This window comes from Melanerpes formicivorus, unplaced genomic scaffold (genome assembly GCF_026170545.1).
Source record: "Melanerpes formicivorus ecotype bairdi unplaced genomic scaffold, bMelFor1.0.p_v2 SCAF_10, whole genome shotgun sequence".
Taxonomy (NCBI): Eukaryota; Metazoa; Chordata; class Aves; order Piciformes; family Picidae; genus Melanerpes; species Melanerpes formicivorus.
The window spans coordinates 10,653,809-10,666,641 of NW_027142362.1; the positions used below are offsets into that span (position 1 = coordinate 10,653,809).

At 65.7% G+C, this 12,833-nt stretch overlaps 1 protein-coding gene across 1 annotated transcript; it reads right to left on the reverse strand.

The window, feature by feature from the left end:
* Nucleotides 1-553: 553 nt before the first annotated feature.
* SEMA4B (semaphorin 4B) lies at nucleotides 554-8,389 on the reverse strand. Its single transcript, XM_068143611.1, has 14 exons — nucleotides 8,222-8,389; nucleotides 5,688-5,848; nucleotides 5,286-5,348; nucleotides 5,083-5,181; nucleotides 4,874-4,985; nucleotides 4,612-4,728; nucleotides 4,342-4,499; nucleotides 3,716-3,897; nucleotides 3,447-3,597; nucleotides 3,108-3,318; nucleotides 2,836-2,951; nucleotides 2,247-2,410; nucleotides 2,067-2,161; nucleotides 554-1,905 (listed from the first exon to the last, which is right to left on the reverse strand). Exons 1-14 carry the CDS (start codon nucleotides 8,322-8,324, stop codon nucleotides 1,124-1,126), a joined length of 2,514 nt encoding a protein of 837 aa, XP_067999712.1. The 5' UTR covers nucleotides 8,325-8,389; the 3' UTR covers nucleotides 554-1,123.
* Nucleotides 8,390-12,833: the final 4,444 nt, after the last annotated feature.

Consider the following 12,833-nt stretch of genomic DNA (forward strand, 5'->3'; position numbering starts at 1 on the left):
GGCCATTATGGAATCAGATCTTGCTGGCAAAGCAGGATGGAGACAAGGACCTGCTGCTTGGACTGGCAATGAGGTCCCACCTGCAGCATGACACGGGGCCCAGGGCTGCCACAGCCCCTCTCCTGACAGAGGCTGCCCTGCTCCCAGCCCATGGCTCACTTTTCTTCCTCCCAGTCACTGTCATGCTGGGATGGCATCACCCCATTGCTCTGCAGGTTCCTCCACCACAGGGACACTGCTGTCACCACCAGACTGCTCACCACAGCATGTACCTGCACACAGCTTCAGAACAGCTGAGACCGGACTGAGCTTGCTGCCAGAGGTGCAGGACATCCCAAAAGTGTGGGTCACAAGAGACCCCCTTAACACCAACCATGGGCATCATCACTACAAGGCCACCCAGCCACCTCTCTGCAGGGCCCCAACGCTTGGCCAAGCACACGAAACTCTGCAGGCCGCAGGAGACATCATCCAGACCCAGACACGATTCCAGTGGACTACCAGGCCGGCCCCGGGAAGGCAGCCAGCCCCACCACAGCCCCACGCAGACACGTCCAAAGGAGACACCTGGACTTTATATAAAAACCACAGACGTTTCTGCACACACACGTGGGGACGTGGGGACGCGGGGACGAGCCGCTGCCTGCACCCTCCCCGGGACACGATTCACATTTTCCACGCATGAAAACCAACCCAAGCACAGACACACAGCACACGCCGCGGGCTGGCCGCTCGCCTGGCTCTGGCTCCCGCAGCATGATGTCACAGTGAGGTGGGGTGTGAGGGGGCTGCACCTGCCCCCTCCTGCCCTCTGCATAGAGGGGGGTCCCGGCGGCACCGGGGCCGCGCTGGCAGCCTGAGCCGCATCTGCCCCTGGGCTGGGGGAAAAGTCCTGTGCGTCCTTGGAAGGCACACGGCACCCCTCACACCTGCGGCCTGTGGTGCCACCCCGGTGGCTGAGGTGAGCCCGAGGAACTCCCAGGGCAGCCAAGCCCCAACAGGATGAGGTGGATCCGGCCCCGCAGCAGGGTGCGGGCTCCGGGCATGCACACATAGACAACACGGACCCCGGTGCCACGCAGTGGCGAGGCTCAGCTGAGCAGGATCGTGGGCAATGTCCCTGTCACACCACTGAGTCCTGGATCTCAGAGCCCAGGCGTACCCGGGGTCTTTGGCAGGCAGGAGACACCTCCACAAAGCTGTCCCGGATGTGGAGAGGCCTCTTCTCCGACTCGGAGAAGGCATGTTGGGGGCCAGGGGGCTCATGCACGGGGGTGCTGACAATGTAGTTGTCCTGCAGGGCCTGGTAGCCCTTGTGCTCCGGCACTGCACTGGGCAGGCTGCTGCCATTCAGGGGTAGGCTCTCCACCGGCTTGCGGGGTGGCTTCTGGTGGCGGCTGCACTCGCTGGGCTCCAGCAGGGACTTCGTGCCGTGGCGGTGACGGTGCAGGAGGAAGAGGGCCAGCACCAGGATGGTGACGGTGATGGCGAAGAGCACGCACATCACCAGGAACTCGGTCCAGTAGGTCTTGCCATCCAGCCGGGCCGCAGCACTGCCCACGGCTGAGGTGCTCCGCGACGTGCTGACAGTCTCCAGGGCGTCCTGTCCGGTGCCTGCCTTCCTGCCGGGGTCCGGCAGCCCGCGGGTCGGCTCCTGCACGCCCACGCAGTAGCTGGCCATCAGCTTACGGAAGCCTTCCTCCAGAGACCAGCACTCGTAGGTGCCAGCCCGCTCGGGGCTGCCCACCAGAATGAGTGCCCCGTCGGGCAGCACCAGGTAGGAGGCGTTGACAGGCGTCCCGTTGTGCAGCCAGCGCCGCGATGCCAGGTTGGAGAGCAGCTGGCATGGCAGTGGCCGCACTGCATTGGGGGGCAGCTGGATCTGCTGGCAATGGACACCTGAGGCTGTGGAAAGACAGGGGTGGGATATCAGCAAGGCCATTGGGACCTCGTGGGTGAGTATAAGGGTGATGGGGGGGATGTCAAGTGAGAGCCTGGGATGCATGGGAGCCCCCGGGACGCCCTCAGCTGGCAGCAGCCCCATGGCAGAACCCAGAGGAACTCACCTGGGGTCAAGAAGATGCGGGGACGGGGGTGGGAAATGTTGGCCAGCTGGCAGAGCCGCTCAGTGTCAGCATCCTCAATGTCCTGTGCCCAGAGCCTGGAGACACAGAAGGATCAGGGCAGTGGGATGCTGGGGGGTGCTGAGGGGTGCAGGGGCATGGAGAGGGGGGTGCAGCACTTACTGTGGGTGTGCCACGGGGTGCGGGGTGGCCCTGCGGCAAGCACCCCGGCTCCAGGCACAGAAGGGGTCCCGTGCCAGCACGCACTCACCGCAGCTGCGGTACAGGCTGCAGTTGGCAAAGGGCACCTGAGCCACCGCTGTGTAGGTGGCTGCATAGACCAGGCCCTGTGGGATGGGGCACAGTAGGGTCAGTTCCTCCACACCCCAGCTCATGAACAGGACCTGCTTGGTGCAGGCTGAGCCCACAGCATCACAGAGTCACAGAATGGGTGTGGTTGGAAGAGACCTTTCAGATCAAGGAGTCCAACCATTCCCCCAGCATTGCCAGGTCACCACCAAACCATGGCCCTCAGCACCACATCTCCATGGCTTTGAAACCCCTCCAGGGATGGGGTCTCCACCACTACTCTGGGCAGCCTGGGACAGGCCTTGAAGACCCTTTGAAAAAGAAATTGTTCCTCACGTCCACCCTAAACCTCCCCTGGGGCAACTTGAGGCTGTTTCCTCTTGTCCTCTGGCTTGTTCCTTGGGAGAACAGACCAACCTCCCGCCCTCACCACCATCCCAGTGTGCCTGTTCCCAGTTCCTGCCTGGTTGTGGTCCAGCAGCAGGTGGAGAATGGGCTGGCCAGCAGGGAAGAGGCGAATCTCCTCGATGATGTGCACACCACGGTTCACATGCACAGCCTTGTGCAATCGGCCATCATCTGCAAGCACAAAGTGCGCTGTTGAGCAGGGCTGGGGGACACACAGCACACGGGCTGGGGGACACACAGCACACGGCTGCGGGACACACAGCACACGGCTGCGGGACACACAGCACACGGGCTCTGCCCCACTGGGCAGCCCACTCCTGCACCCACCCGTGCCCAGGAAGAGGACGTCGTAGGTGCCGTGGAGGGCCTGCGCGCGGTGGACGACGATCTGCTGGTAGCGCAGGCGGCTCTGCAGCAGCAGCGGCTGGCTGCGCACGGGGCTGTCCATCAGGAAGTGGTCCTTGATGAAGTTCAGCACCCGGTCTGGCATCTGGAGGGATGAGTTGATCTTCAGGTGCCGCGTGTGGCTGCTGATGCACTGCAAGGAGAGACGAAGGGCTCAGACAGGGTGCCGGGCAGCGAGCAGCTGGGTGGCTGTGCAGCGGGGACCACCGTGACCAGAGCACAGGGGGCTGCCCTGTGTCCTGCAGGTGGGCAGGTGCTTACCATGCCCGGCCGGGGCTCAGGCACGGGGCCGGTGTCGGTGTACCACTGCTGCGTCTCGCGGTTCACCTCCTTGTAGAGCCCGCCAAAGGCGCGCTGCACGCTGCGCATGGGGAAGGCGCACACGGCCGAGCTGCCCAGGCCACCCTTGTTCCTGGCAGGAGACAGGCAAAGCCCGCAGCACCATCAGTCACCCTGGCTGTGCCGAGCCCCGCCATACCACCCTGGGAAGCAGGCCGTGGCCCCACACCACCCCAGCTCTCCCCACTCACCACTGCGAGGTGAAGACCCCATAGAAGAGCGTCTCGCGCCAGCGCAGCTCACCCGGGGTGAGCACAAAGACATCCTGCAGCACGTTGAAGGGGAAGCCGTCCTCGGGGTGCGAACAGAGCAGCTGCGCCTTCAGGAAGGTCGTCCACCGCCGCTGCAGCACGCGCTCCCCGCCCTGGTCCCCCTGCACGGTGGCACAGCAGGTTGGGGGGTGTGATGCCATGGCAGCAGGGAGCACCGTGGGGCTGGGGTCTGTCTGTTCCAGCATCAGAGAGCAGGCCCAGCATTGGGGAGGCATGAGTAAAGCAGCCTCCAAGGTAACCAGGAGAAGGGAAACGTGACCCAAGAGAAGGACAAAGGTTGTACCTCCTCTGGTGAGGGGACAGAGGAGGTGGGGAATGGTCACTGCCACCGGTGTGGCTGATGTGAGCAGCTGGCTCAAGCCACAGCCCTGGGCTGGACACTTGGAGCTGTGAGAGGTCTCCCACGGGGTGCTGGTTTCCTCATGGGATGTTCAGGAACCAGAGGATGGAGATACTGAGGGTGATCCCAGGTCTCTCTCCCCACCCCAGCAGCAAATAACACCCTTGGCAGGGCCCCCAGACACCCCGCAGTGCCCCATGGCCACCTTGCAGACACGGGCGATGCGGGAGACAATGGTGTTCTCGAAGTAGTCGAACTCCTTGCCAGTCTCGCTGAAGAAGAAGTAGACCTTGTCGTCGTCACCCTCAGGGTTGCCGGCGGGCAGGCTCTCCCTCAGGTAGGCTGAGCCCACGAAGACCGGGTCTGGGGACATCAGCATCCTCAGCATCACCCCGCCACTGGGGCTGGCCCCATCCCCACGCCACCACCCCCTGCAGCAGATGTAGCCCTGACCCGTGCCGGCCCCGGCTCTCACCCTGCAGCCAGCTGAGGGAGTTCTCAGTCTTGAGGGCGATGCGGCTGTCCTGGCTGCGGGAGATGGTGGGCTCGTTGCCCTGGAAGTTGCTGACGGTCCCAGCGTAGAGCTCGCCGTCTGCCAAAGAGATGCTGCCGCTGGCACCCGGCGCGCGCCACCAGCACTGCCCCGCTCCCCCACCAGGGACACATGGCCTGGCCACCACTCGGCCTGGCCCCCGCTCGGGCTGACGGAGCGGCCGTGGGTCTGGGGCGAGCCTTACCGACCATGACGGCCGTGGAGCGGTACTCCGGGTCAAAGGGGCACCGGCCCTTCCCGTCCTCCAGCAGCACCCTCCCCAGCGCGTCCCGCTCCAGGCTGAAGTGCCGCACGTTCTGCAACAGGACCAGGCTGTGAGCTGCCGGCGCCCACCCCAGCACCCAGGACCCCCGCACCCCCCATGGGTCCCCCGGCCCCGCTCCCTCTGCTCACGATGTAGGCGCAGGCTGGGCTGAAGGCACAGGTCCCGCAGGTGTAGAGGTGGGTGCTATTCAGCTGCAGCAGCACCTTGATGTAGTTGTGACAATCTCTCTGCAGGGGCAAGAGGACCCAGCTCAGCCCTCCTGCCCATGCTAGCCTGGCACGAGGAGGGCACTGGGCACTGCCTGCTCCTGCCCATCCAGAGTGGGGCTCACCTGGGGGTCCTTCCCCTTGAACACGCACTGTCTCTTCTTCTCCTCATCTGCACTCCATGGCAGCTGCAGAGAAGGGACAGTCACTGGAAGCCCCCAGCACTGGCTGGTGCCCACATGCTACTCTCCTCAGACTGGCAGAGCTTGTCTCCTGCCCAGCATTGATGTCCTCCCCATCCCAAGCAGACTGGCACAGCAGCTGCCAGCTGTGTCAGGGACAGATGGAACAGCCACCTCCACGCTGTCCCAACCAGCTCCTGAACATGCAGCAGCTTGCACAGACCCTGAGCTCTGCCAGGGAGCACCAGGGAGGGGAACCTTAACACCATAGCTGGCTCCATGCCCACATCCCTTCCCAGGGGCTCTGTGGTCCCACATGGGGCTCAGTCCCCTCTGTGGGCTCACCCTGTGAGCCAGTGTCCCGGACTGGAAGTGGCTGGTGTTGACAGCAACAAGCAGCTCACGTGCCCCCAGGTAGAGCGTGCCACCGTCCGGGCTCAGCAGCAGGGCTGTGTAGTTGGTCACACCAGGCACCTCGAACCGCTGCACGACCCGCTCAGCTGAGTCTGGGGAGGGAGAGACACAGGCATCAGCCTGGAACGGGTCAGCACCCAACCCCCCGGCACCCTGGTGCCACAGCTCCCTCCTGACCTCTCTGCTCAGCACCTTGATAATGCTGCCCACACAGAGACGCCAAGGACAGATCTGGCTCTCTCCATGAGGTCAGCAGCAGCACCACAGTGAACCGGGCACGGCAGTGATAGTGCCCAAGGGCAGGCCCCACGCTGCTGCCAACACATATCAGTGCCTTGTCCCAGCCTCAGGGACATCCCCGGGGCACGCTGCAGCGGCTCCGCCGTCATGCACTCGCCTGGCTTCACATGGCCTGGGGGTTCTCCAGCTCACAGCAGGGGGCGATGGGTGCCGGGAGCGGCTGCCCGCTGCATCCCCTGGGCAGCACCGGAGGCTGCCGGTGCTGGACGCGGGGCAGGGGCTGAGTCATGGGCCGCCCGTCCCGCGTGGGTGGCCTGGCCCCGGAAGCCCTTCCTCTCCTGCAGCCACGCTGAATCAGATGGGCCCGGCTGTGCCAGCAGGACACGCTGAGCTGACTCAGGCTGCCAACTCCCTCACCCTGACACCCTGTGCCCCGGGGACTCCCTGACCTTCTCCAACCCCCTGCCTGCTCCTGGATCCCTGCTGGAATGGCCCCAGGGCTCTCATGAGCCCCTGCTCAGTGCCAGCCACCACGAGGGCTTAAGGTGCTGTTGTGCCAGTGGTGCTGCAGGGTATACTCTGCCTTTGTCCCCTTCCTGAATCACTCCACCAACCCCCTCCTGGGATGCAGCCATCACCTCAATCCCCAGGGGGCCAAGCTCGTCCCTGCCCAGCCCCCACCTTGGCTTTCCTGCAGCACCACAGAGCACAGGGGCACCATCACCCCCAGGGCATCCCCCTGAAAGAGGTCCTGCGCCCAGCACCAGGGTGATGCCAAGCCCAGCGGCAGCAGCAGAGGGGCATCGGGGGGCCCCTGCACCCTGCAGAGCTGTCCTGGCGTGGGGAGCTGCCACAACCCGTGCCGGCTGCCAGGGGACCTGTTGGGACAAGACCTGCTTCTTCCAGACAAACCTGCTGCAGGCACCTCCAGTGCTTCTAGGGGAGCAGCTCGCTGGCTCCTCCCTGCCACCGATCGAGAGCCCACACAGCCACGGTCCCCAGGAGCCACCACCAAGCCCTCAACCCCACGGCAGCGCTGGGGGTCCAACTGGGCACCCCCAAGTCCTGCTCATGAGCTGCAGCCCTTCAGCCTATGCAGCTGCTGCAGGTGGGCAGAGCTCAGCCAGAACCGGTCTGTGCAGGCAGGGCTGGGCAGTGCGGCTCCACACGGTGTGGCACGGCACAGCATGGCACAACGCCGAGCTGGGCCCATCCTGCCGGCTCCCAGGACTCTCATCCAGCTCAGTGGGTCCCAGGTCCGCGGGGCCACCACAACCGGGGCTGGAAGTCACGGCAGCACGTGGCAGGGCCACGTCCACGCCGATGAACCGCAGCACGCTGAGTGCTCCCAGCTGCCCGTGCTCGCTGCCAGAGGCGGCCTGGTCCAAACCACGGCACCCTCCCAGGCTGCCCAGCACGAGCCCGCTGGCCAGCAGCAGCTGGATTTAGCCACCCTCTCCTGGCAGCACTGCCAGCCCCGACAAAGGCAGGCAGTCCCCACTTGTGCACAGCCCCACGCCGGACAATGGAGCTGGGCCCTGCAGCTGCCGGTACTGAGCCTGAGCTGCCTGTGGAGTGTGCCTGGCGGCTCCCCCTCCATGCCAACTGCCGGGGGAGACCTTGTGTGAGGTGAGGGGGGTCTGCAGGTCAGGTGCCCACTTGCGAGGGGCTCTGCCTGGCTGAGCAGCCTCCCCATTGCCCTTCCCCAGGACCATGCTGCTGCTGCTGGCTGCAGAGTCCCAGACTAGCCTGGGGTCAGGCACAGCAGAGCCCCAGGGATGCAGCTGAGAGGTGGTGTGCAGGCACCCAGCCAGAGCCGAGCGGGCAGACCCCCGTGGCCAGCTCACCCCACGTCACACTCACACACGACACGGCTCCACGCGTGGAGACACGAGGACGCATGGGTTGAGGCCCCACTCGCACCCTCACACCTCTGACCCCCGACCCCTGTGTGTGCAGCCTCGGGGCTCTACCTACTCCCTGCCGGGGGTTCCTCGCACCCCACCACATCCCCAGCGTCCGCGGCGACCTCAGTACCTGCCCCGCAGCAAAACACGACCCCCAGCTGGCCAGAGGCTGCTGGGGCGAGCTCAGCACAAAGCGGTGGATAGGGAGCCCGGGGGGAACCGGAGGAAAACGTGGGCAGCCCGGGGGCTGGGTGGGACGCTCCGCCGCCCCGGGGACGGGGGACTCGACGGCCGCCTCAGGGCAGACACTCAACTCACCATAGGGCAGGCTGACCCGCGGGACCGGCTCCTGCGCCGCCGACAGCAACAGCACCGCCAGCACCGGGAGCACCGAGCCGGGCAGCGCTGGCCGCGCCGCCATCCCGGGCCGGGCCGGGCCTCCACCGCCTCCCGCGAAGCCGCCCGGGCGCTGCTGACCTGCGGAGAGAGAGGGGCTCAGCGGCGCGGCGCGGCGCGGCTCGGCTCGGCTCGGCTCGGCTCCCAACGGCTCCGAACGGCTCGGCTCGCCTCGGCTCGGCCCCGCCGCTCGCGCGGCACCGCCCCCGACCGCCCAGGCCCCGGGGCTGCCCCCGCCCTGCTCGGGACGGGGCGGCTCCGCGCCGAACCCAGCCCAGCCCAGCCGGGCTGAGCCGAGTCGGGCCGAGCCGTCCCGAGTCGGGCCGAGCCGAGCCGAGTCAAGACGTGCCGTGCCAAGTTGAGCCGTACAGGGTTATACTGAGCCGCTCCGGTGCCCCGGGCGGGGCGGGCCGGTGAACGAAGAGGAGGTGGCCGGTTTGCCACCGGGCCCGCCCCCGCCCCGCCCCCGATGCTGTGAGCTTCCCCGCAGCGCCTTGCCCAGGGCACCGGCTCTGACCGGCCCCTCCCGTCCGCGCCCGGTCACCGACTGGGCTGGGGACCCAGTATGGCTGTCCCGAGGATGTCTGTCTGTCTGTCCCGGGAAAGGCTGGCCTGGGACGCCAGGGATGTCTGTCCAAGGGAAAGATGGCATGGGTATGTCTGCCACAGCAAGGGCTGACCTGGGGATGTCTGTCCCAAAGGTATCTCCCGTGGGGACAGCTGAGCTGCCAGAGCTCATGGCCGTGCAGGCAGTGATGCTGTGCCCACAGCCCCCAGACTCAAGCATTGCTCTGTCCCCTCTCTCCAAGGAGCTTTGTCCTGCCTGGCCTGCAGCAGGCTCTGCCCTTGCCCCAGCCCCAGCCCTACTCTCCCTGAAGGACCAGTGGGCTCCCACAGGGCACAGCAGTATACTTGTGCCAGCCCACCATGGGCAAAGCTTGCCAGCACCGTTGCCACACAAGGCAGCACCCAGGACCACGGGACACATCCCTGCCAGCCTGTCCCTGGGGCTCCGGGATGAGCACAGTCCCAGGGGAGCTTCAAGGTGGACAAGGTGGCCTGGATGCTGCCAGGGAGGCTGTGCTGGACAGAACCCTCTGCCCGGGCCCAGGGTGAGCTCTGCACCCTGGCCAGGGCGTGGGCAGAGCTCGCAGTCCCCTCACACGAGCAGAGGCAGACCCCAGAGAAGTGTCCAATCCAGAGGTTGCCATGGCAACGTGCTATTAATGACAGCTGCTGGCTTTGCCATGGAAACAGGGGGAAGGGGCTCTGCTGGCAGCAGGCAGCTCTCCTGGGATCATACTGACCACTGCTGCCTTCCCCACGTGGGACAGAGCTCTGTGCCACCCTGCTTGGCCAACCCTGACACTGACACTCCAGGCCATAGTCACCTCACTGGTGGAGCCCTCTGTGAGCTTCTCACCCGAGAGAAGTGTTCCCTGCACTCCTTGGAGGGCTGTGCCCACACTCCCACCTTCCGCCCGCTCAGCACCGCCAGACGGTGCCCTCTCTCCACGCCATACCTGTTGCCCAAGGGCTCCCGGCACTGTCCCAGCCTCCCTCCTCGGCTCGACTCCCTTCCCGATTCCCCTGTGCTCAACAGCAGCCGACGTCCCTTCCTGGGCCGGGGACAGTCCCGCCAGCTCCACCTGCCTTATCAGCAGCAGCCTTTGCCCGGGAAGTGCCACAGCCGTCGGGACATGGCTCTGCGTCACCACCGAGCTGGGCACGTCACTCTGCGTGGGGTGAGAGTAGGCACTCACCCTATGGCCACGGCCCCACAGCATCCCGGGGGTGCCCAGGGGGCTCTGGGGACTTGGCAATCACCCGTGCGTGGCCGTGTGAGTGCTGTGCCAACACCCCGGTGTGATGGCATGCAGCGATGGGAACCCCCTGCTGGCAGGCCAGCTGCTCCGGGGCAGGCAGGCAGCAAGGGCAGGCAGGGAGGACAGGCAGGGCGGGCAGGCTGCCCTGGTACAGGCTGGGCAGTGAGCAGGCAGCAGGGCGAGTCCAGAGCCTGTGCCTTTAAGCAGAGCCCTCTGCTGCTGCTGGCAGCCAGGCCTGTTTACCACAAACTCCCATTTATCTGCTCCGCCTGCCCACGCAGCCCTGCCAGCTCGGGGCAGTGCCGGGGGCACCCTGCAGCACTCTGCCCTGTGCGTGCCCCGTGCAGCTCTGCAGGTACCTGCACGCACAGGGGCTGCGCCCTCCGGCCCAACCCGCCCCGCAACTGCGCCCGCCATGGGGTGCCAGGCCCTGGCAGCACCAAAACCCGTGGCCTAGGGTCACCAGGCAGGTGGGGTGTTGGTTTCTGCACCCAATTCCCACGCCAGCGCCCTCCACCCTCTGCCCGTAGGCAGTGGGCGCCTGGGAAGGCGGCAGTGGAGCTGGGTGCTGCTGCCTGCCAGGATCAGGGGCTGTGTGTACCCTGCTGCTGCTGCCTGGGTGCTTACGCCTTGCTCCTGCAGCCTGCCCTGCTGCAGGCAGCAGTGCGAGCAGCAGCAGCACAGGCAGCGGTGCAGTCACGTCCCCTACACCAAGCCCTGTGCCCGGCTGGCACGCAGCCCACGCAGCCAGGCTTTCCCCACCGCCCTGCGTCCCGTGGGACTCGCACGCACGCCCCCGTCCTCGGCTCTCTCCTGGAAGCTGCCAGACACCGCGGCACGGCCCCCCCCGGAGCCCCTAGCTCTTGCTACGCAGAGCAGAGCCTCTTGCGGGCACACCTGCAGGCAGGCTCTGGCCCTGCTGATTCACCCGCAGATGCTCCAGACCCAGCTGTGTGGGCACCGCTGCGGGGCCCGCCGGAGCCCAGCTGCTTGGCTGGCACAGCTGCAATCGGTGTCTGCGGTGGGCACCCCGGCTCTGCTTCGCTGCACCCTGGCAGCTCCACAGGAAAGGCCTAGCTCAGGACAAGGGGTTGGGGCAGGGGGTCAAAGCTCGGTGCTGGCCCCCGTGCCAGGCCCATGGAGCATGGGCATTCAGGCAGAGCACCCCACACGGCTCCCCACACAGCCCTGGGGCATTCTTCCTGTCCCACGGGCACCGTGTGCCTCCCTGTCTGAGCCAAGGGCTCCCACAGGGCTACAGCCCTGCTCTCTGCAGCCACAGAGGATGTGGCTGCCCACATGCCCTGACCCAGCTCTGACCCCACTGCCAGGGCTGCCTGTCCGACTGTAGCACGCAGCCAGCCCCTCGCTGCCCCACAGCTGGGGTCCCTCGGGCCCAGCCCACCTGGCCCCGCACAAAGGCACCTGTCCTACCGCTCCCAGTGCTCACCATCTCACACTCTTGTGCCACATCAGGCTTGGCTCAGGGGGCTGTGGGACATCCTCACAGTTCAGCTGCCCCACTCAGTGCCAGCGCCTCTCAACAGCCACACGCTGCCTGCCCACAAGGCTTCGGGACACCGGGTCGCTGCCCTGGGCACCCCTGGCACAGAGCAAAACAGAGACACTGGGCTCCCCTTGGAGGGTGGGGACGTGGTGGGCTCTGAGTGCACCCCAGGGTGCAGGAAGTGGGCTCAGGGATGTGTGACCCCTTCTCAGTCATCCCCAGCCTCACAGAGCCCAAACCAGTGCCAATCTCCTCAGCCCCTCACTCTGGCACAGTGGCACCCTTGGCACAGTGGCACTCTCGCTGTAGTGCTCCTGGGGGAGGTTGGGGTGCTGGACCCCAAGAGCATTCCCAGCACCTGCTGGAGTAGACCCAACTGTCCCTGTGTCCCCCAGGCCCAAGGGCTGCTCTGGCACCACACAGCACAGTCCTGCACACCCAGGACACGCAGCACGTGTGCAGCCAGGGCACATCCACACACGTGGGGCACACCTCGCACACGTGTGCCCCACCATGTCCTGACCACAGACCCCTCACACGTCTGCACCCTCAGACAGGCGCCATGTGTAACACTCTCCCACACGCGTGTGAGCACACGTGGAGCACTCACAGGCTGTGCACGCCCCCGTGGCACAGACACGCCTGGGAACACCCTCTGGGAACAGCCCCATGCTGCAGGGGACATGCTGGCTGCACAGCCCCCCCGAGGGCCCCCCACACACACATACACACACACACGTGCACACACACTGCACAGGCATACATGCATCTGCACACTCATGCACACACGTATGCACACACATGCACACGTTTGCAGTGCACAGGCACACACATGCACACACACACCCCTGCTCACACTCACATGTGCACACACACAAGCACACACACCTGCACACACTCACATGCATGCACTTACACTGCACATTCACATGCACACACACACCCCTGCTCACACTCACATGTGCACACACACAAGCACACACACCTGCACACACTCACATGCATGCACTTACACTGCACATTCACATGCACACACACACACCTGCACACACTCACATGCATGCACTTACACTGCACATTCACATGCACACACACACACCTGCACACACTCACATGCATGCACTTACACTGCACATTCACATGCGCACACACACCCCTGCTCACACTCACATGTGCACACACACAAGCACACACACCTGCA

Coding starts and splice junctions, on each gene's coding strand:
- SEMA4B (XM_068143611.1), bottom strand. CDS start 8,324: ATGGCGGCGCGGCCAGCGCTGCCCGGCTCGGTGCTCCCGGTGCTGGCG. Junction 2,162..2,246: donor CACCCCGTGGCACACCCACA/GTAAGTGCTGCA, acceptor CTGTGTCTCCAG/GCTCTGGGCACAGGACATTG. Junction 1,906..2,066: donor CCGCATCTTCTTGACCCCAG/GTGAGTTCCTCT, acceptor GTCTTTCCACAG/CCTCAGGTGTCCATTGCCAG.